At 50.2% G+C, this 23647-nt stretch overlaps 1 protein-coding gene across 3 annotated transcripts in view; it reads right to left on the bottom strand.

Moving 5' to 3' along the window:
* The window catches only part of FAM20A (FAM20A golgi associated secretory pathway pseudokinase), a 55152-nt gene extending 31940 nt beyond the window's left edge, over positions 1-23212 (bottom strand). The window contains exon 1 of one of the 3 annotated variants that reach the window (XM_081804601.1): positions 23127-23212. In XM_081804601.1, the coding sequence (XP_081660727.1) occupies positions 23127-23212 (86 nt within the window). Of the gene's footprint in view, positions 1-22091; positions 23041-23126 lie in introns of those variants that run through there. The other 2 variants (XM_081804599.1, XM_081804600.1) reach the window with 2 other exon arrangements.
* Between the last annotated feature and the right edge of the window lie 435 nt (positions 23213-23647).

Genomic DNA, 23647 nt, shown 5'->3' with positions numbered 1-23647 from the left:
CCTGGATTGCCAGCATATCATCACAAGAATCCTTGTAAGAGGGACACACGGCGGAGGAGACAGAGAGAGGAGGAGGAAGCAATGTGACCACAGGGGCAGAACCCAGAGTGAAGGGACCTGGAGTCACCAAAGCTGGAAGTGGCAAGAAATGAGTTCTCCCCTAGAGCCTTACGCGAGAACCTGACCTTGCCCACACCTTGACTTTGGACTTCTGGCCTCCAGAAAAGTAAGAAAATAAGTTTCTGATGTTTTAAACCACCCAGGTTGTGGTCGTTTTTTTTTTTCGCAGCGCTAATACCAGCAGCCCCGGGCAGGCACAGCCGATGATCCACCAACGGAAACCACCGGCCCTGGAGGGGTTCTCGGCACTGTGGTTCCTGAGAGCGAGTCCAGGGGGCGTCCCCTCAGGAAGCACCGTTCCCGTGCCCAGGAGCTCGCACTGGGGGAGGTGGCTGCTAATCGGTTGGAGAAAGGTACCACTTGTCCATTCCATCCCGAATTCTGAAAGCTGGTTGCGTAGTAGACTCTTTAACCAGCTCTGGCCAGACAATGAAACAAGCCCCCACAAAGACACGAGAGCCCAGCGACAGGCAACAAGGGGGCACCCAGTCAGATCCAAACCTGGGCTGCTGTGACCTTGCCCTGTGGCTCCTGAGAGCCAGCCCCTCACACCTGTGGCCAGCGCCCTTCGCCACCCCCCTGCCCCCTGGTGCTCTTGCATATGGTGGTCAACGGTCAACAGGAGGGAGCTCTCGCTCTGTGCCCGCCACTTCACAAGCCCTAGCTCATTCCTTGTCACAACTACCCAATTACCCAACGAGGCAGGTCCATGTTAGCCCCATTTCATGGGTGAGGAGTCCGACCTGAGTTAGGGACCTGTGTGGAGCTGCCTCAGGGTCACCAGGCTGGTGAGGGGCAGCTGCAGAGCAGGGACACACATCTCACCGACTGCCTTCTGAGGGCATCTCCTCGTCACCACTCTGGATGCCTGCCGCCTCCCGGGCCATTTACCACCCTCTGGCTCCTCATAGCGGGGCTCTGAGCGAGGCTCGCTGATCACTCCGCAGGCTCCTCCGGGGAGAGGGATGTATAGGCCCACAGATGCATCCAGGAGACCCATTCAGGTAGGGAGGGCATCACTGCACACATCCTTCACACTTGGTGGCGGGTACCACAGAAGACATTAGCTACGTGCAGTTGGGAACTTAGGCATGAAAGGACTTGCCTAACTGATGTGGGAATCTGAGATAAAATAAGAAACCCTTGGTCCTCATGCTCTAAAGTGTGAAAAAAAAATACAGATCTTATCAAAGTGGCTAGACTTATCCATTTTGGGCAGACCTTGTTGATTTTGGATGGCTAGACATCCGTGGCAATGAGGAGGGACATTCCAGGAGCTGAGACAGTGACCTCAGTGGGAAACCCACTTCTCTATCTTCATAACAACCTGAAGACCGATCGCCGAAGATGTGAGTAGACTGGACACTCTAGAGAGGAAGGCAAGAGCAATCCCTGGTCTCTGGGATCCCCAGACTCAAGTCAGGGAACCTGCAGATACCTTCCATCTGGGCTACGTTTCCCAGGTTCTAGGCCTGGGTGTAGAGCTAAGCACCAGGATGACTCACAAACATCACTGGTTGCACACAAAGAAATTTGGAAAGAGCAGCACCCTGAAACCTCTCCGGGCGAGTCACAGTGGTGGGAAGACAGTAAAGGCTCTGGGAAGTCCTGCAGCCAGCCCTCCTGTTCCAAGATCCCTTCCTGTTCACAGCACGTGTCGGCACCCCCTGGACTCCATGACGCACATGACACATTTGGGAAACATTAAAGATTAATATTGGACCAAGGAACCCCTCCACCCAACCATGATGTGATGATTCATAGAGCAGGGGCCCCATAGCTGTCGCCCATTTTTTCCATAGGACTGTTGCCTCTGGCGAAGACCAGATCTTCTCTATGAGAGGCCATTTCACCCCTCAGAGGTGGCCATACTTAGAGACCTTTTTGCAATCGAGTTGGCGGGGGGAGGGGAGCGCTCAGGGACGCTGCTAAAACACATTACGGTACATAGGAGAGCTGAGCACAACAGAAAATCAGCCCCAAACGTCAGTAGTGTTGATGTGGAGCGACCCTGGGCTGGAACCACAGAATCACGAGCAAATAAAGCACTTAATCCTCTGATGATGACCTGAAAATTGCTGCGATGGGTTCTGGACTCTGTGCAATTTAGTATTTTCCACAGACAGCACACAAGTCTTCCTCGGGGCCTCCCACACTCCTCCTATATCTTCTGCGCAGCAAAAGTTAAAAATGTTACTTAATGGTTTAAAAAAAAGAAAACCCCAAATGTGAGTCAGCATTTACTGAGCTGTCAGACTTCTCCCAGCCTCACAAGCACGTGTCTAAAATGCTAACACACCTGTTACCTGCAAGAGATGCAGTACGGATCCATTGAAATGTCATAATTTTGGTTCTTTTCATCCTCCGATTGTGCCGTCCCCAGATAAACAGATAGATGCCTCACATACACGCACATACTATGCATTCATACACGTCACACACACACACACACACACACACACACACACGCTGTTAGCAAATGATACTGACGTTGGGTGGACGTGGGTCTTCTCTTTCTTGGACTGTTTTCCTGACTGCAGAAGACAGAAATGTGGTCTAAATGCAGTCTTCGGAGGGGACCCAGAAAAAGGAGGAACCTTAAAAATCCACACCCGGGGTCCTCTGATAATCAAAGGTCGATCAGAACATACTTATTTTCAAAAACGTTTGAGCTCTGCCTTATTTCCTATCACACAGGTGCGAGCATTTGAAGGATGAAAAGGTCTGAATGTGGGAAGATCTAACTGCAAGGGGTTGCAATCGGGGTTTAGGCTGGGGGCACATATTTTCATGGTTTGCAGGCCGGTTTCCTTGTGGCTCAGCCACAGATGAAATTCTTTCAAGTCCTTGGCCTGTGAGCTAGGGCTAATTTGCATGGCATTCTTTTTTCCATCTGATTTACAAACTGAGAGAGTGATTGCAGATCTTGGCTTATTTTCCTCCTCGGCACGAGCAATGACCCATGTGGTAGGATAATTTATTGAGATATTAATGTGTTTTTTGTTCTTGTGGAATTTTCCCCACCCCTGTTCTGAGCAGGTAGGTGGGCTTTTGAGTTTCCTTGTCTCAGAAGGGGTGTTTATGATTGAGGAAGAAGGAGACATTTGGACAGGCTACCCCACTCCTTCTCTGGCTTTTTTGATTTTTGATTTTTTGGAAAGCCTAAACTCAGTGAAGGGATACGCTGAACAGGGGAGTTTGACAGACTGTAGGACGTGCTTACCGAAGCACAAACTTTTGAGGGAAGTAGGCAGAGTCCGTAAGCTGCTTAGGAAAGGAAAGTTGGCTTGGGGTCATGAGTCTGGTCTGTTTCCTGGGGGTGACCCAGGGTGGTGGAAAGTGACTGTGTGTTGTGCCTTAGGAAGGTGCGTTTCAGGTACCAGGAACCCACCTCAGCAAATAATCCTACGCTTGTGCTTGAGCTTGGCACAGATGAAACAGAGCCTCCCCCCCCCCCCCCACGTGGGGCACCTGCATAAGCCCAGGTGATGAACATGGACTAGCAGGTCCTCCTTACCTGTTCCACCACCTGCGACCTTAAGCACGTTCCCCCAACCCTGAGAGCCTTTGGGAAAAAGGGCTCCCATGATGACTTAGATTAAATGTCCAGCCGACCTAACAGGAAAGGGGGCTTAGAGTTTCATTTGATTTGGATTTCTCAGAAAAAGAAATCCACGTCACATTCCTTTCCCACTTGCGTCGGTGGAGTAAAAGCAGGTTCTGCTAGAGTAACAATGCAATCCTGAGATCTCAGTGGCTTCCCAAAACACAGGCTTCTTTCTCACTCATGCTACTTGTTTAGTGAAGGTCACAGCGTGATTCAGGGACCTGGCGTTAGGGATACGCCAAGATCCCAGCGTGTGGCCTTCTGAGGTCATCAGGGTCGGGAGAGGCCCTGGAGAGTTAACTACTGGCCAGGAAGTGATGTAGGTCACGTCCACTCTCCTACCACTGGCTAGAACCGGTCAGATGTTCCCCCCCAGGCTGCCAGGGGGCTGGGACACAAGGGGAACACGTGGATTTTGGTGGCTCTGCCACAGTCTGGTGGTATTTAATCCACATAGGATGCGTCTTTTTATTTAATGTTACTAACTTGCATTTGTGTAGAGCTTATTACACATGTATTTTGGGGGTTCTTTGCATGTATTATCTTATTCTAGTTCCCCCAAGCCCTGTGAATGGGTCACCCCTCCCTCCAGTCTCTGGAGGGAGAAATTAAGGTCCACAAAGGGGCAGTAACAAAGTGGTAAATGGAAAGGAGGAAGGAACAGCTCGGGTGTCTGACCCGGACCTTTTCGGCTCTTCCACAGAGGCAGCAGAGAAAGCGATGCTTTGTCAAGGATTTATTTAGACTATTGGTGGGGCCTCCCTAAAGATCAGGGAGGGGGTGGTGAGAACACCAAACGTGCTTATCTGTTCGCTGTTGGGAAAGCAATGACGCGGTATCAAGATTTTAGTGAGATTTTGCCGAACAGGCTGATTTCTCGACACAAACTCATTTCTATCTGGTTGAAACACGATCACTTCCTCCTCTCCGAGCTGGTTTCATGCTATGTTGCAACAGACCACTTGTTTTCACTCGGGGCTAACTGGGTCCGCAACCCCATCCTGACCTCCCGGGGTCACTGCTCTGGCTCAGCGGTTGAGTAAGACCTACCCAGCGTGACAGGGGCTTCTGAGCTGGAGGGGACACAAAGCAGAGGAGACCTGAATCAGAAGGGGCAGATCGGGGACCGTCCCAGGTGCAGGAACCACGTGGACCTCTGTTCTCACAAGCAAAAATCAGACTCAGGAGGAACCAGTGACCCCAAATGGGTCTCTAGGTCTGAATAATAATAAGGAAAGTAGCTAACCTTTACACAGCACCTACCCTGTGCCCGGCACTGTTTTTAAGTGCTTTGCAATTTTTTTTTTTTTTAAAGATTCCATTTATTTATTTGAGACAGAGAGAATGAGAGACAGAGAGCATGAGAGGGAGGAGGGCCAGAGGGAGAAGCAGGCTCCCCGCCGAGCAGGGAGCCCGATGCGGGACTCGATCCCGGGACTCCAGGATCATGACCTGAGCCGAAGGCAGTCGCTTAACCAACTGAGCCACCCAGGCGCCCCAAGTGCTTTGCAATTTTAACCTATGGAATCCTCACGGAAATTCCATATGAAGTCAGTATTATTAGTAGGACTTCCTTAAAGACACGGGGACCGGTTTCAGGCAGCGAAGGTGACTTGTCCAAGGTCTTACCGCTAGGGAGTGGAGGTGCTGCGATTAAACCCAAGCCTGGAATCAGAATATGGGGGAGAGATTCTACCATCACTGATTTTCCCGATTATAAAAGCAACATTTTTGTGGTGTAAAAATAAAACAAACAGCTCTACGGTGCATCACGATTGACGAGCTGAGCTATTTTTACAGCTTTTGGTGCTTACTGCCAGCTTGCCCTCGGGGAAGACCACACGATTCTGTGTGTCTGTAGCGGAGGGCTGGGAGCATTTCCGCCTCGCCCACCTCAGGGCCGTGATGCAAGGGGTCACTCTGAGAGCACAGCCCCCAGGCCTCCTGCACTCGAATCTCATTTCAGCTGTGCTGCTGGGACCCGATCTCAGATAGGAGGCAAAGTTAAAGTCAACGTTGAATTTCTGCCTTGGAAATCCAGTTTCTCTCGTAACCTCGCCTGCCTGAGCCTTTCTCCTCCACCGAAGATGGGTGCAATATGGTACCTCTCTTACGGGGTTGTTGTGAGGATTAAGTGAGATAGTTTGTGAAGGAGGCAGCGTGGGGCCCCGAGGAGTAAGTGCTCTTCGGGTGTCATCTATTGGCAACGTCACCGACTCACCGGAGGCTCGGTTGCAAGGGAAGGGTCTGCAATGAGCAGACAGCAGCCTGTTTAAGTGGCTTAAGAAACGCTTTGTGAAAAGAAGAGAAGAAGAAAAAAAAAGTCATTCCTGCAATCTGCAGGATTCTTGTCATTTCAAGTCATGTCACTGAGCAAACATTAGCCGACCGGTTTTTACTCAGAAGCGTGCGTGCGCGTGGGGTGGGAAGTGATGTGATTTCTGAACGAGGTAGGCTAATTGCACATTGACCCAGTTCCGTGTTTTGTCCGTCCGCAAGCACTAGGTATCTGACATCCGGGTGACTGTGGGCACATCAGTACACGTATTTTCTGTCTCTGGAGCCCCAGATGTGGCTAAGGCAAGCCAAGGTGCTGGCCGGCCTGGAGGCCCTGGTTTCCCTGGCAGGGAGTGGGAGCTGACCAAAGCTGCTGTTTCGACATCAACCACGAATCCCGCGTAAATGGATAAGGCTGGAGACGGACGGGGAAGGGGGGCAAGTCACCCATAAGGAACATGAAAGAATAACCCACGAGTGGTTCTTCCCTATTGGTGACTCAGTGCTGTATGGCCCAAGCACCCTGCTCAGGGTGTTACATAAGTGACCTCACTCTGCCCTCCTGACACCCCTCGGGGTGGGTATTCCTGCCCATATTGCCGACCAGCACACCAGGTCTCCAGAAGATGAGCCTCGGGCCTCTTGGCGGCTCGTGGCAGAGCCGAGATTTAAACCCAGAACGGCCTGCCCACAGAGCCTCTGAAGTGCTCTTTTTCTCATTCATGCACCAAACATTTATTAAGCACCTACTATGTACAAGCCAGCCTTTTAGATACCTGCTTACATTGTCAAAGAGGCAAGCAAGCCTCCATCCTTCCATTAGGCTCCTGGGGCTGCTGTAACAGTGACCATAAGTTTGGTGGCTTTCCAGAAATTTAGTGCTCTCACAGTTCTGGAGTCCAGGAGTTTGACATCGAGGTATCAGCAAGGCTGTGCTCCTTTGTGGGGGCGGGGGAGAGTCCGTTCTCTGCTTCTTCCAGCTTCCGGTGGCTGTTGGCATTCCCTGCCTGGTGGCCCCATCACCCTGCTCTCTGCTTTCTTGCTCACACTGTCTCATCTTCTGTGTCTAATCTCCCTCTGTTTTTCCTTATAAGGACACTTGTTTTAGGATTTAAGACCCACCCAGATTACCCAGGATGGTCTCCTCATCTCAAGATTCTTCACTTAATTACATCTACAAAGACTTTTTTCCTTTTCCAAATAAGATAGCAGTGACAGATTCAGGGGATTAGGATGCGAATATATCCGTTCAATTCAGTACAATCCTTAAAAAGCTTGTGATCTAGTGAGGTTATATGCTGAGCATATCAATAAACAAGAAGGTGTTAAGTCCTGTTAAGAGTCCTGATGAAAATAAGGCAGGAGCTGGCAAATGAGGCCCTGGGACCCCTTTAGGTCGCTGGGACAGGAAAGCTCCCTGTGGGGGGGCAGATTTGAAAGGAGACCCGAAGGGCAAGAAGGAGCCAGCTGGTTATCTGGGGCCTAACGATTCTGGCCCATCTGCTTGTTTTTTTTTTAATTTTTTTTTTTTTAAAGATTTTATTTATTTATTTGAGACAGAGAGAATGAGAGAGAGAGAGCACATGAGAGGGAGGAGGGTCAGAGGGAGAAGCAGACTCCCTGCCGAGCAGGGAGCCCGATGCGGGACTCGATCCGGGGACTCCAGGATCACGACCTGAGCCGAAGGCAGTCGCCTAACCGACTGAGCCACCCAGGCGCCCTTCATTTATTTATTTATTTATTTATTTATTTTTAAGATTTTATTTATTTATTTGAGAGAGAGACTGAGAGAGAGAGAGCATGAGAGGGGGGAAGGTCGGGAGGGTCAGAGGGAGAAGCAGACTCCCCGCCGAGCAGGGAGCCCGACGTGGCACTCGATCCCGGGACTCCAGGATCATGACCTGAGCCGAAGGCAGTCGCTCAACCAACTGAGCCACCCAGGCGCCCTGTTTTTTGTTTTTTTTTACACTTAATGAGTAACTGATGTCTTTGGATGAGTTGGGCATAGCACTCCTGCCAGGAAGTCAGGAAGAAGCACTTTCATGTATGCAGATATAATAGTTTTCCTATCAGAGATTACAAGTAACCTTAACAGATCACTAGCTCCGTTATTGCCAGAAAGAAGGGCTGCAGCTTGATTGTCATAAATCCAAGCTCATCATTTCCGGCTGACCTCCTCAGACCTTTTAATGGATTCACAGCTCATAACAGAACAGAAAGCCACCTCATTCAGTTACATTTTGCACTGAGTTTAACCCGCAGGGGCCATTACTAAATTCTGCTGCTCAAATTCGGCATTCAGTGGTTGCTTTGTTGATGGTTTCTTAATATCAAAGGTAGGCATTTGATTATCATCTCTTTTAATATTTTTCCAGCCCCAAATTTTGCAGTCACATGCTGTGGCATATAGCTTGGCAGTATTGATTACCCTTTGGCCCATCTGTCATTGCGGATCCAAAAGTATTGTGTGAGGCGGATCCAGACTGCCCTTGGACCTTTGGCTCCTCGCTGGACGGAGGTCGGTGGCTTTGAATTCACTCGCCCATCCCGTTGGACCACGACCTTCACAGAGAGCCTTCTGTTCCTACTTCCAAGTTTAGCCAACTGCCAAGTCTCCTTCTCTGTGCTGAATGATAACCTTGAGAAGCGGCCCTCCAGGTGCTTCCAGGCATTTTATCCTAAATACAATGCCACTCAACATCGATCTGCTATGGGGCGTGTGGCTGGCGCAGTCGGTGAAGCGTCTGCCTTTGATTCAGGTCATGATCTCAGGGTCCCAGCATTAGGCTCCCTGCTCAGCAGGCAGCCTGCTCCTCCCTCTCCCTCTGTCCCCCACCCCCCGCTCGTGCTCTCTCTTGCTCACTCTCTCAAATAAATAAATAAAATATTAAAAAAAGAAGAAGGTCTGCTAAAAAAGTGAGATTGGTGGAGACCTGCCCAAAGGAGGTGCCTCCTACCCGTTCCTCTGGAACCTCAATGCTGTCAATTTTCTCCTTAGAAAAGACAGGCCAACAGGCCTACCTGCCAGGACTGGGCCACGTGGGGCCCGCGGGGACATAATTGTATGGACTTGCTGTGGGCCACAGTGCCGCTTATGCTGAGGAAGTCTTCCAAGGTGGAGGACCCTGGTCCTTATACCATATCGTGTCCTCTGAGGTGCAGGATGTGAAGGAGGAGGAGAACAGGAAATTTCCAGGAATCCCTGTGCCCTTCCTGGGCCATGGGCTAGCTCTCGCCCTATAGACATGACTGGTGGTTCTCCTGAGCACAGCTAACTCTGGGGTGGGTGGGTTTTCACAGAGGCGTATGAGAAGTTCTTCATTCTAGGGCCCGTGGGTCTTATTTTCCCTTTGACTTGTTTTTCTCACTATTTTACATTTTTTTACAATGAGACATATCATAATTATCTTTATGATATATCTAAAAGATTATCTACTAGATAATATGTTATCTTTAAAATTTTTTTTACAATAAAACAATGGTCACTGACAGCCTGTGTATTCATAATGGAACGTGACTGCAATGGGCTGCAGGGTGGTCTTGAAAAAGACCTAATGTCCATGACCTAATCCTTGGGACCTGTGAATGTGACCTTGGCTGGAAATAGAGTCTATGCAGATGTAACAAAGTTAAGGAATTTTGAGATGAGATGGTCTTGGATTCTCCATGTGCGCCCCAGATCCAATGCCACGTGTCCTCATAGGAGAGGGACATAGGTGGCGGAGAAGACCCATATGCACAGAGACAGAAGAAGACGAGGTGATGGGACCATGGAGGCAGGGCTGGGAGTGATGCGGCCCCAGGTCAGAGGATGCTGGCAGCCACGAGGAGTTGGAAGAGGCAAAGAACCGGTTCTCCCCCAGAGCCTCTGGACAGAGTGCTGTGCCCTCTGCCACGTGACCCCTGGGTTTCAGAGTCAGCCTCCAGAATCGCGAAAGAATAAATTTGTTACAGGAGCCCTAGGAAACGTGCCAGTGACGGGATTCCCTTCTCAGAACTTGCTCAGGAAATGCTAACATCCAATGGCTCAGGGGCATGTCTTCTGACTTCTGAGAACTGGGACATCTTGGGCGTGCCGCGCATCTGGTCAAGCGTTCTCTGCCGAGGGGTCCAGGCCACTGAGGGACATAGTGTGTGGCATTAAAATCCATCCTTGATGGTCTATTTCATTTTCTGGCAGCAAATTTTCCTGGATGACCTCCGGTTCTCGCTGTGACATTATAATGACACAATGATTGTGATTATAATAAACACGGCACACACAGTTTTCCCTGTGTTGCTTTGATGCCATTTCACGGAGGGAGTTTTTGCGAATTTCAACGGAGGGTGTTCCAAGAGGCGTGGTCTCTGAGGGTCTCAGCAGAAGACAGCGCTTTTCTTCCCAGGGGTCCTACACAGGGTCGGCTGCCCAAGGCTGAAGCCAAAGACGCTGCTTTATATCCAAACACATATTGACTGGATGTCTTTCCATGGGAATACTTGGGTCAACCTCTTAACTGGCTTTAAAGACCTGTCCTTTTCTACGGTGAACTAATTACAGACTGTTTAGAAGAGCTTCAGGAAGTAGAAAGGACTCTACATATTCATGCCGTTAATCATATTAAGTTATTATCACAAATGCCCTGGAGATAAATGAACGGATAATGGTCCTTGGAAATTTGCTTATAAAATACAGGTTCTTAATACACCTGAGAAGTGAAAACAAATTTTCATCATTGTTCTATTATGTTGGTTCATAGGAAAGGAAGTGTTTAAAAATTTACAGAACAAGGGATCCCTGGGTTGCTCAGTTGGTTAAGTGTCTGCCTTCGGCTCAGTTCATGATCCCAGGGTCCTGGGATCGAGCCCCACATCGGGCTTCTTGCTCTGCTAGGAGACTGCTTCTCCCTCTCCCTGCCGTTCCCCCTGCTTGTGCTCTCAATCTCTCTCTGACAAATAAATAAATAAATAAAATCTTTTTAAAAAATTTACAAAACAAGTTTTAAACACCTGGTGAGATGATGCTGTGTCCTGGACCCATTCAATCAGACTGTCTGTGGCCCTGGGGAAGATTAGGACCATCGTGGAAGGGATGCAGGGAGACAGAAAGCCCAGTGTCAGCTTCGGACCTCAAAAATGATCTCCAGAACAAGGGGGAGCTTCAAGTCTGTCCATAACCAGGTAGAGTAGGAAGAGTCTGAAGGAAGAGCTAAACAAACACTTGGCCCTAAGGAGGGGATTGAGGCTGTCTCGTCTGGGAGTGAGGGAGTTTTCAAGGGCTTGAACAGGGAGGCCCAGAGGCTTCATGAAGCTGGAAGAACCACAGTGGGAGGAGGGGTCAATTTCAGAGATGACTTTGCCTGTGCCCCAGGAGCTGAGGGGGAGCCAGGCCCAAGCCAGCAGATCAGCCATGACTCTTCCCCATCAGTTACCTCTGTATCAGTCTGCTCAGGCCGCTGTACCAAAATACAGCAGACTGGTGCCGCTTAAACAACAGAAATTTATTTCTCATGGTTCTGGAGGCTAGAAGTCCAAGATCAAGGTGTCAGCAGACTTGGTTTCTCCCAAGGCCTGTCTCCATGGCTTGAGGGTGGCCGCCTTCTCTGTGTCCTCACATGGCCGTCTCTCCGTGCATAGGTATTCTTCGTGTCTCTCCCTCTTCTTTCAAGGACACCAGTCATAGTGGATTAAGACCCCACCCTTGTGACCTCATTTAACCTTAATCTGAATTATCCAGTCTCCAAAAACAGTCACATTCTGAGGTGTACTGCAGGTTAGAACTTGAACGTATGACTTTTGTGGGAACATGACTCAGTCCATAGTGGCTTCTTTTGATTTTTGAAGTGTGATTTTTGAAGGGTTATGTTAGACTTCTTTCTCACTGACACATGGGGCTGGCTCTTGCCACTTATCTGCCTGACAATTCACCAGCAAAAGGGACGTCCTCTGAGCCTTTGCTCAGTGGAACACTACTAAGTTATTAGACCACCTCCTCTCCAATGGCCAGGGGACCTGAATCTCCCCAGATGGCCTTTGATCTATCTTGGCCAATGAAATGTAGCAGAAGTGACACTTAGCAGGTTCTGGCCAGGACCCCCAGGGGCTGTGCACACGTCTCCTCTCTCTTGGTAACTTGCTACCCCCATGTGATGAAGCCCAGATTAGCTGACTGCGGGATGACAGGCCATGGAGAGCCACGGTCATCATCTCAGCCAAGGTCCCAGATAAGGGACCCCAGGGGAGAGGGCGCATCCCAGATCAGCAGAACTTATGCAGCAGCAGACCACAGATGTCTCAGTGAGCCCAGCAGAGGCCAGAAGAATACTCTGCTGAGCCCAGCCCAAACTGCTCACTTGCAGAATCATGAGCTAATAAATTGTTCTTGTTTTTCCTTTTTTTTTTTTTAATGGTTCTTGTTTTAAGTCAGTATATTTTGGAATGATTTGTTGTGCAGCAAAAGCAAACATTATATTAGCCCTAAAAGATGCTCTCTTATGTTCAAGGAGCCAGAAGCATTGGCAAAGCCATGATGGGGGGGCGTGGTCATTAGCAGGTGCCATGCTCTCATTACTGATAACAGCTGGGGGGTGGGGCGGGGGCACATCAATTTGAGAGAAAAGAAGAAAAGACGTTTACTCTATTTCCACATATTCCAAATCAGTGGTTTTCACAATTTTTCTAGAAGTGGAACCTTCCTTACAAAAGAAATCTTACACAGAATCCCCAATGTATAAAACAAACAAAATGTATAATTTATCATTATAAATCTAAGTTATAGGGTGAAATATGTAAACTTTTTTTTTTGTAAACTTATTTTTAAAAGCTAATCAACAAGAATGAGAGGGGTAACAGGATTATGAACTCAAGCATTCAGACTTGGGGGTAATGGAAGACAGAAATAGTCTTATTTCAGTACCTGATTAATGTCCACACATTGTGTTGGTAGTAGAGCACAAAAAATCCTGATCAATACACATAAGTAGTGGGGGTGGGAGACAGTTTTTAACAGCTCACCTTGCAATCTCAGAATACCCCTCAATTAAACAAAGATAGGAGGAGAGGGCATCTGTCTGCATAAATTACCAATGTGCTGTCACGTGCATAACACAATCAGGTGTGAGTTTTCTCATCTTAAGATCATCTTAAAGTACACTCTTTCAAGACGAAAATTAATCAATCATTTGCAGAACCTGAGAAGCACCTCCTGAAACCCAAAAGTTCATGGAGTGCACCTGGAAAATGACTGCCCCGTATTTTCACTCTGATAGACTTTGAAGAAGAAATCTTGGTCAAAGATGTGCCATGCTTGGAAAACAGAGCAGCCAGGAGCCTTCAGGGATCACAACTCACCCTTTTCGTTTCCGAAGGGAGGCAGGCCTGAAGAAGGCAAGCGATTTCTTCAGGATTGACACACAGACGTCTTGGCTCCAGGTAGAATCTCTTTTCAGGAGACAGACATGAGCCCATGAATGAGCTGGGTCCACATCAGTTTCTTCTTTGGGCTCCCATGAAGGGAGTAAGGTTGATTTAAGCCCAAGCACATAAAGATGCCTAGCTTCTTGGGAGGATTTTAATGGTTGGTATAAAAAGTCTGCACGTTAGGAATTTGTTATAAATGAATTTGGTTTTATTTTTATATTTTTATTTTTTAAGATTTATTTATTTGAGTGAGAGAGAGCAGAGCGCAAGAGAGCACACACGAGCTGGGGTAGGGGGGTGAGGAGCAGAGCGAGAGGGAGAAGCAGACTCCCCCCTGAGCAGGGTGCCGGAGGTGGGTCTCCGTCCCAGGACCCTGGGATCACGACCTGAGCCAAAGGCAGTTGTTTGACCGACTGAGCCACCCAGGCACCCCCGAATTTGGTTTTAAAAAGCCTTAATTATGGGGAGACTGGGTGGCTCAGTCGTTAAGCGTCTGCCTCGGCTCAGGTCATGATCCCAGGGTCCTGGGATGGAGCCCCGCATCGGGCTCCCTGCTCAGCGGGAAGCCTGCTTCTCCCTCTCTCACTCCCCCTGCTTGTGTTGCCTCTCTCGCTGTCCCTCTCTGTCAAATAAATAAAATCTTTTTTTAAAAAAACCAAAAAACCTTAATTAAAACTCCAGAACAGTGTCTACAGGAGTCAGAAAGTGCCTTGCGCTTAAGCTGAGAAACTTTCCAGCATCACTGGTCAGGACTGTTCCTCCAGGACCCCTGCCCACCCAGTGTCACTTTCGGGGATTGCTCTCCCGCACACTGAGCCACCTGGCTGAAAGTAGAGTTTCCAAGGCTCCGCCTCCCTGACGCCAGTGATTGGTTGAAGGGTGGGCAGCCGCCTCAAAGGTGGGCCAATCATAGCTCTCTACAGCCCGGCTGTTTTCTCAGACCCGGCCAATCAGCATCTCTCCTCAGAATCTTTCTTTTTGGAAATCGGAGAAACCCTTTTCTCTCCAGTCCTAGGACTGTTGGGACACGAAGCGGCAGGAGGGGATTCAAACTAGGGAGACAAAGGACACCTGCCCCTGCTCAGTTTTGGTTACTGGAGTCTCTACATTTCCTTTTCCAGCTTGCATTACTTTGAGTTGGGTCTCTGTCACTTGAAACCAGTACACTTTTCAAAAATCTTAAACTATTTCTTAGGGAAATAAACATATGCACAGAATGCAAACTTGGCATAAAATGTAAGGGAAACAGACCTCCTCACTTGAACTCAGTGGGGTCCAAAGACCCCGTTAAAAATCCCCTGCAATGGAACAGTACTTAATAAGGGGCTTGATTTGATTGTGGTTGGTCTTTCTCTAGCGTCTCTGACTGCTCAGAGGGGCACAGAATGCATAAAAAAGCGGCTCCTGGTTGTGCATCATTCTTAATTCAGAGCGAAAAACACGAGCTGAGCTGTTAAGTGCAGACAAATACACGATTCCTACAGAATTTGCAACTGTTCAGCCACGGAAGAAAATGAGTCAGAAATAGAAAACTCCCATTTGAACTGATGAAACGGATACCCGTGGGACACTTGAATTGGCCAGGAAAGACCATTTGTCCCCGCATCTAGACTCCCCTTTTTGGCAGCATCATCAGACATATTTCCCTCCGACCCACGAAGCTTGCCCAGGGATTGACAGCAGGTTTGCTATCTGCGTGCTGGCTTTGACTTCCCAGGGCCAGACACCGCTGATTTGCTTTTGCCAGCAGAGATCTTCTCTAAGCCCCCAACCTCTTCCAAGTTTTCTAAAATTCCACCTCTCCCACAGCCAGCTTTTTTTTTTTTTTTTTTTAACAGCCCAGCTTCTTGGTCCATGGGCCACGCGCCAACGCTCCTTAAGTTTCTTTTACTCTCCATATTTTGCTGAATTTTATTACACGTTCTTGGCTGCTTATCCCCTCTTCTCTATTCCCTGCGGCTTCCCAAATGGAACTGGTTTGTTACTAGGGGATCCAATAAATTAGACCTTTTCTGACTCTTAACTTTGCCTCTTGCCCAAGCCAAATTCTACTGGCTGCCCCCCGTGCTTGGCCTCCGAAGTCCTGGATGCCAGCATCTTTCCGGCTCTCAAACTCAGTCTGTCCTGATTTCACATTTAACCCTAGGACATTCTGCCAAGTGACAGGGCACAAAAAGAGGGAAGCGTTTTTGTTGTTGTTGTTTTCTCCTCGCTGTGGCTTCCATTAGGCATATATCTGTGTGAGCCTCTAACAACAGGCTCACAGATGCTCCTTTGCCTGGTAACTTCTGTTCCACTCAAGTGGCAGCTATTGAGAATGGCATCCCCCCTCGGCTTTCGGCCACATGCAAGCCTCCTTCAGCGGAACCCACAGGCTCTTGTCAGCCTCCTGCTTAATGAATAATCACAAGAAAAACACAGGTCAGCCTCTGCCAAGGGGCAGCGCAGGGATTGCTTTGGCTAAGTGGGGGTCTCCGTGCTTCCCACGTGCTTTCATGCAACACTTCTTGGCTGCTCTTCTTCAGAGAGGACAGGAAACTAAGGAAGTTCCCTCCTCCTGGCACCTGACACCTTCTCAACTCTGCTTCAGGGCTTTTTTTTTTTTTTTTAAATTGACTTTATTTAGGCTATTGCAATAAAGAGAATACCCACCCCAGATCCAAATTTTAGGATGTCTCTGTAGGGTGGTTTTGTCTTAGAACTTTACAGGGAGGAGTTGGAAGTTATAGGTGGGGTGATTTTATGGTTGGCGTTGTTTTGGTTTGAAGCTTTTTTCATATGACGTAACAGGCCATTTACTAACAGCCCCCAAATCCTGATGTTGTCTGTTCCCAATTATTTGCTCCACTGGCTCCCCCTGGGCGCCCCCCACCCCCATGAGAAACCATGAAACAGATGTATTAGCGAGACCACGTGCAAGCCGGGGGCTTTTCATGCCGGGAGCGAAGGGCTATTCATTCTCACGGGAAGTTCCAGACAGCCGCCCTGAAGCTGGATGGGGCCCTGTCATAAAAAAATAATATGGTGTTATATGGGGGGGAACCGTATAGTCAGGGAGGGACCAGAGTGGGTTGAGGCAGTCGGAAAAGCCTTTCCAGAAGAGGGAAAGCGAGGGCCTGTGGACATCAAAGGATGCACAGCGGAGATGCTGATGGTTAGGCACGCATCCCAGAGCCAGACCCTCTGGGTCCAAAGCCTGCCTGTGGTTTGCTGGCTGCCTGACTTTGGAAAGCAAGTTATGCAACCTTCTTGTCCCCAGTTTCTTCTACGAAAGGAAACCAAGAGCAGTACTGTATTTGTTTGCTATTGCTGTGTAACAAACTACAACAGACCTCCCGGCTTAAAGTCGCGCCTGTCCGTCAGCTCGCAGAGTTAGAGGTCAGCTGTGTTCTCTGCGCAGGCTTTGCAAGGCTGATGTTCAGCTGTCGACGAGGTCGAGTTCTTGTCTGGAGGCTCTGGGGGGAAAATCTGCTTCTGCTGTTGGCAGAATTGATTTCCTTGTGGTTGTGGGACTGATGGCCCTGATTCCCTGCTGGCCATCGCCTGAGGGCCAATCTTAAGTCCTAAGTGTCCCTTGCCACGTGGTCCCCTCCACCTTCAAGTCGGCAATGGTCCATCAGATCCGTATCATACTTTGAATCCCTGACTTCCTTTTCTTCCATCAGCTGGAGAAAACCCCCTGGTTTTTTTTTTTCTTTTTTAAAGATTTATTTATTTATTTGAGAGAGAGAGAGTGTGCACCAGTGAGGGGAGGGGCAGAGGGAAAGGGAGAGAAAATCCTCAAGCAGACTCCCCGCTGAGCATGGAGCCCGATGCGGCTCCATCCCAGGACCTTGAGATCATGACCTGAGTCAAACACTCAACTGACTGAGCCACCCAGGTGCTCCCAAACTCCCTCCTTTTAAAGGGCTCCTGTGATTAGGTCAGGCACACCTGGATAATCTATCTCAAGGTCAACTCATCTGGGACTTTAATTGCATTCATAAAATCCCTTTAGAGCAGGAACTAGATTAGCATTTGGTTGAATAATGAGGAGAATGTGTGTGTACACCAGAGCTGGGAATCTAATGGGGCCATCTTGGATTTTGTCCACCGTATGCACCTCCTTCTAAGGAAACTGTAAAGCCCAAGTTAGCAAGTTTATGTGACGTACCTGGGCCAGACCAAGCATGTTTCAGGTAGGGGGTTTGCATGCAAATAATTAGCCAGTTGAGTTCCCAGGATTGATGAGAACTTCACGTGGTGAAAGGAGAGTGTTGGGGGTTGGGAACAAGGGAACAGCTGACTGACGTCCTCTGGTGCTTGGCCGAGGGACTTGATTTTGATATACTTGGACATAGGAAATGCCTGTTCTCCTTGGACGAACACCCCTGAGATCCTCCCTGATTTCAATCTTTGCTGCAGTAATGGCAGCAAAGACCGGGCTCTGGAATGAGGGAGAAGGGACCCGAAAATGGCCTCTGGATCAACCCTCTCAGAAACCATCTGTTTGGAGTTTGTGGCCCTGAGAAGGCAGGAGAGATTTCCTCCAGCTACAAGCCCAGGGATGCAGAAACTGCTAAGATAAGAGCTCTTCCCAAATCAGTCAAGCAAAGCTCTAATTGGAAAAGAGAAATGGAAGTCAAGATTCCTACTCCCTCTGCTAACCACACACAGGTCTGGTCGAGGTCCATTTGCGGACCGAAGGAAGCCATTTCCTTTCTTAGCCTGGCATCACTGGCAGAAGAATCAGACAAGGGGCCGAGGGCCTGGTGACTCTGGGAGAAAGGCAAGTGGCCACCATCCAGAAGGAAGAATCTGGACATTTAGCTGCTTGGCGAGTTGAACCGCCTGCTCCGGATCAATGCATGCTCCACATGGTCTGGGGCCGGCTGGAGACCAGCAAGAAGGAGACAAAGAGGTGCAAGTGAGGGGAGAGACAGAGGGGGTGAGAATAAAGAGAATGTATTTTTCATTCCCAGATGCCATGGTGGGAAGAAGCGTTGCCTTCAAAACCCCCTAGACCAGACAGTTCTCATTTCCAGCTGACTTCTTTTTCATCTCTCCTGGCTCCTTCTCCCCTCCCCTCCCCCACCCTGCCCCCCCTCCTCTATCTGCCTCGCCTGCTGGATCTTCTCAAAGCTTCCCTGGAAAAACTTGAGCCAATTTACTCCCCTTAAACAACTGTCATCTTTGAAAAGCTGCCCAGGCTCTTTGCTGTGATTTTCAAAGGGAAACTCGGGGCTAGGCTTGCTTTCAGTGACAGCAAGTAGGTAGGAGGAGAAGGAAAGACAGGTGCTTCCTGTCTCTGGGCTGGTGGGAAAAACACAGATACACACATCCACGCTTCTGAGAAATGCTGATGTTGTAATTGTAGGAAAATACAACCTTCCCGATACCTGAGGGAACATCAAAAAGGAAAAGCAGAGAGTAGGGAACTTGGATTTGCGTGGTGGCTGCTGGAATTTCGACACCAGGGGGGATGACCCTGTTTGACCTTGCCTGCGAAGACTAGAGGGTTACAGAGGAGCCAACCAAAGCTATGTGGGCAAAGGGCCAGGCCAAGCTGGCCACTTCTGACATGTCAAAGGACAGATGTTGTCTGGCTTGGGCAGCTTGTGGGCAGAGAAGAAACCCAGCCCACAAACCTAGGAAGCCCAGCCTCTAGGAGGTAGATAGCAACAAGGTGAGCAGCTACCTGTGTGCCAGGTAAGCCCTGCCTTCCGCTGTTACTTTGAAAAAGGAGAAGGCGTCATCTGGCTGGTTGGTTTATGGCCTTGAAGTTGTGCAGACTACATCCCCTTGCTCCTTGCCCTCTCTCTGCTTTTCACTATTCAAGACAGGTGCCAAATCCGTCATCATGCCTGATGGAGCCTGGCATTGGCTCGCTCGCTGTGATCAGCGACCAACGACCTGACAGAAACACTTTCCATGATTGCATTTTTAACTTGGATTGTGCCACACTTAGTTACATTTTGAGGGAGGAAGGAGAGGACAGGAGGGAAAAACAGTGGGTTGAGGAAGTTTGCAGAATGCCTGAGCTTCAGATAGCACGAGGGAGTCCACGCAGCACACGATATATCCTTTGCACTTCAACTTCACCAAATATTGACATCAAATTAACAAAGATTGATTGAAAACCTAAAACATTCAAAATGATGTATAAGCTCCATCTTCCACTAAAATCAAAAAGGAATGTGCTGGGGGGAAAAAACAGGTCATTACCTACCTTTTATTGGTAATGAGCTCACGTTGTAGAAAGATAACTTCCAACTTCATACCATCACTTATTAGCGTGGTGGTTAAAAAAAAAAAATTACTCAGGCTAATGGTCTCTTCCGGGCAAGGGGTGAAGAATGCTGATTTGGCTTTGGCTTATCTCACTACCTGAAACTCTCCTGGTGTGGCAGATGGCTTGCTGCTACAATTATTTTGGATAGCAGTTAATGTTAGGGAATTATTGGCATGGTGGCATCCATATAGGTCTATAAATCTCTAGTTTTTAAATATTGGCTGGGTTGTGGCTGCAAACAAGGAGGCTTGTCCGTGCAATAGATACACAATTTGTAAGGTCATTCACTGTTTCTTCCTTTGCTGTCTGTTCTAATTATTTGCTTGCACAGAACTCTGGAGCCTTCCCTGGCCCAGAGTAGCCACAGAAGCCCATAACAGCAGGTGTGCGGGCTTCCTCAACACTCCCATGTGCTTCGTATTCGTCAGGGCACTAGCTGGCTTCAGGTAATGAATGACTCTCTCTGACAACAGAACTCTGAGCGTGATTCAAATTCACACTGGCTACTGAGTCTTCCACGTTCCATTTTTAACCTGACATAAGTAATAGCACATAGGCTTATTAGTATCATCCCACTGATGTTTACCATACAGGCTGGGGGACGGTAGGTGTTCTCTGTGTCTGAGGTCAAGTTTCAACCCTCGAGAGTGCAGCTTCCTCTCCTGTTACAGCCCACAGACCTCACTTGAGATCTCAAGGTATTAAAAGGAAGAGGAAAATAAATATCACAACTGTCACACTCAACCAACCACACAAAACTACCCTGTTAGCTCCGAATACAGCAAGGTCAGCAGCCCCCATTGGTCGATCCTCTGTTAAATGACCAAAATCATTTCTGGCCAGGAAATGTGTTTTTGTGACACATGATGGTGTGGAGATCAAGCTCAAAATCGGTTGTGGGACACGTTGGTGAGAAAGATTTTTTGCTTTTCTGCCAAAATATTCCCCTGGACTTTCCTTCAAAATCCGAAGGAACATAAAGTGCAAGGTCACAGAAATATGAATACATGAATGCTGATCTACGATTACAAAAGCAAGCAACTTTGCTCACAGTCCCCTCATTCTCGAATCTTCTACAGATGTGTAGACAATTTTTCTAAGGGTAAAATTTCCTAGTCCATTGATCCCGATGCCTGCATTATTGATGAAATCAAGGTAATGTTGAACATGACAGTGTCTGAGAAGCAATCTCAAACTGCCTTTTTATTACACACAATTAACAGTGAAATGGAGAACCACCTCCTTTCTAATATAAAGTCATCAGCCACAGAGCTGCAATCAAAATTCACCACAGCGATTTCAGCCAATAGCTCTCCATTTCGTCCCTTTCTGCTTTCTGAACGTCCTCCCTCCCTCCCTCCCTCCCTCAAGCCACAGCCGGTCTTAGCACTACAGAATAATGAGCAAACAGTTAAATTGGGCTAGCACTGAGCTTCTACCGAGATTTATGGCCTACCCATCCTCTGCAGGGACTATAAAACCCTCCGATGACATCTCACTTTGAAATCTCTTGTATTAAGAAAAGTAATGGGTGTGGTGCAAAAATGAACTCTAGATGTGAGTGATATTTAGACAAGTCTGTACTTCAAAACAGAGTTCTAGCTCATGTGAAGGTCTCTGTCATTAGCTGGGGATCTCAGTATTGACTATTTCTCCCTCTCCAAACCACCCCCCTTCCCGCCCTTTTAACAAATACATCTTCTAATTGAATCCTAAATAGGTTTGGGCTCCCCACCCCCAACATTTTGCTTTGGATTTTTAAAAATTCCCAGGCAGATTTTTATCTCCTCTGTGAAAGCATCAAGCCACAGATCCAAGTCAGCCCAAATTACCCCAATGCTAAAACCACCTTCAAGTTAGAGCACTAGCCAGAGGGGACAAGCCACGTTTTAAATAGAACAGGTCGGTGACCAGGTCAGGGAACTAAACCGTTTACTTTCTGCCCCAGCTGACCTCTTGTGATCTCTGACCTGGGGAGAGGAATAAGTTAAGAGAATGAGCTGAGTTTTCAGGGAGTAACATTGCTTTCTGGAAGGCGCCCAGGTCTAAAGCTAAGTGCGGAATGCGAAGCAGCTCCGGAGTCGCTCTATTTGGGAACCTATTCTGGAACACCCAAGTCCTGCAGCGGCTTCCCACATCAGGACAAGGAGAAAGAGGGGGACAAGGGCCCAGGGGACAGAAGTGGGGCTCCGGAGTGAACAAAGCTCAAGGCGAGAGAGGCTGAGAGCCTTTCTTCGCTGTGCCGCTGAAGCACAGAAACTTTTTCTCCCACTGAGATGCACTCGCGGCGGAACTCTGCCGTCCGCCCACAGCTGGTGGGGTCCCGGCAGGGAACACCCGCCGCGCCGGGCGGGGGCGGCGGCCGGGGGCGGCGGGGCGGAGCGCGCGCGGTGGGCGCCTGGCGCCCGGGGTCCTCACCTGTTCCAGCGGGCCACCTTCCTCCGGTAGTACCGCAGCGCCTCCTGGCTGGCCAGGAGCGAGTCCTCGGGCCCGAGGAGCGGCGGCTCCTCCGGGACGCGGTACAGCGGGTGGGCGAAGAGGGCCTGCAGCTTGGAGCCGCGGCCGCCGTGCCGCTCAGTCCCGGGCCCGGCTCGGGAAAAGTTGCGCGCGGCCGCGCGGGGGGCCGGGGAGGCGGCGGCGGAGTCCGGCGCGGGGGACGAGGCGCGGCGGGCGCACGGGCAGCCCCGCGGGTGCTCCCGGGGCCGCAGCTGGCGCCGCACCTGGGGCCAGAGGTGGAAGTAGAGGTCGGCGGAGAGCAGCGCGCCCAGCAGCAGCAGGGTCAGCAGGCGGTCCCGGCGCAGCCCCGGCATGGCCCCGCCGGGGCGCGCGGGCGTCTCCGGGGACCCGGGGCGGGCGCTGGGCGCCGAGGGCCGGCCGGGGTCGACGGGGCCGGGGTGCTCACCGCGCGGGATCGCCCCCCCTCCCCTTGGAGGGGTGTCGCCCCTGAACTTGGGGACCCGCGGCGCGGGGGCTCGCGGTGCTGGCGGGCGTCCCTACTCGTCGCGGAGTGGAGACCAGGGGATGGTGCCTCCGGGCCCCTGTCTGCGGCACCTTCTCTCCCCGCGCCGTCCGCCCGGGAGCCCGCGGCAGGGAAGGGCCGGGGTGAGGCCGGTGGGGGGAGGGGCGCGGGTGCCTGCTGCCCCCCGCGGGCGGAAGGGCGGCGGGGCTGGGGGCGACCGCGAGCGGGAGCGCGGGATGCGGGCGGCGGCGCTTGCCTCCGGGCGGAGGAAGGCGGCTGCGGAGCCTGGGGCGTCTCTCCAGAGGATGCTGTCGCTGGGCGGGCTGCGGCGACTGTTCCCCGCGGCTCCGTCTGCGGGTGGCGGGGACGCCCGCGCCCCCGGCTGCTCGGGGCGAGCTCGTCTGCGCGCCCGACTCCTAGAGGCAGAGGTGACGCCGGGCCTCCCCCGCCTGGCCCCGCGCCCGCCCCTCCGCCCCCTCGCAGCTGGCACCTACCTCTGGCGCAAGCTCGCCCGCCAACTCCCGGTGCCTCTGCGGGCTCTGCCCTTGCACCTTGTCACCCAGCCGCCTCTCGCGCCCATCCCCCTCGCCCCAGGCCTCCCACTGTCCCTGCTCGGGGCTCAGTCCGGGCACTTTCGGGGACTCGGGGTGTGTGTGTGTGCGCGCGCGCGCAACATTTTATTTTCATTTTCCTTTTTCAGAAAAAAGACAGTCCCCCGAAAGTCTTTCTTTAAGATTTGTCAGGTGTGTGTGTGTGTGTGTGTGCGTGTGTATGTTGTCTTTTCCCTCTTCCTATCTTCCCCCAGGGCACACACTAGGTCCACAACAACTGCATGTCCCGTGCCTGGCAGCTAGTAGGCACTCAGGAAACACCCACTTAAGGAATAAAAAAGTTTGTTCTTTAAAAATAAGGCACCAATTTTACCTAGAATCTTGGCGATTTCCTGTTTGGATGGGGTTTGATTCCAACTGTGCCTGCCCTTTACAAAGAGGAAATTTCTCCTGGACTCAAGGAG

This window comes from Leptonychotes weddellii, chromosome 15 (genome assembly GCF_054177405.1).
Source record: "Leptonychotes weddellii isolate Sample4059 chromosome 15, ASM5417740v2, whole genome shotgun sequence".
In the NCBI taxonomy this organism is placed as follows: Eukaryota; Metazoa; Chordata; class Mammalia; order Carnivora; family Phocidae; genus Leptonychotes; species Leptonychotes weddellii.
This window is presented reverse-complemented; position numbering and strand designations above follow the sequence as displayed.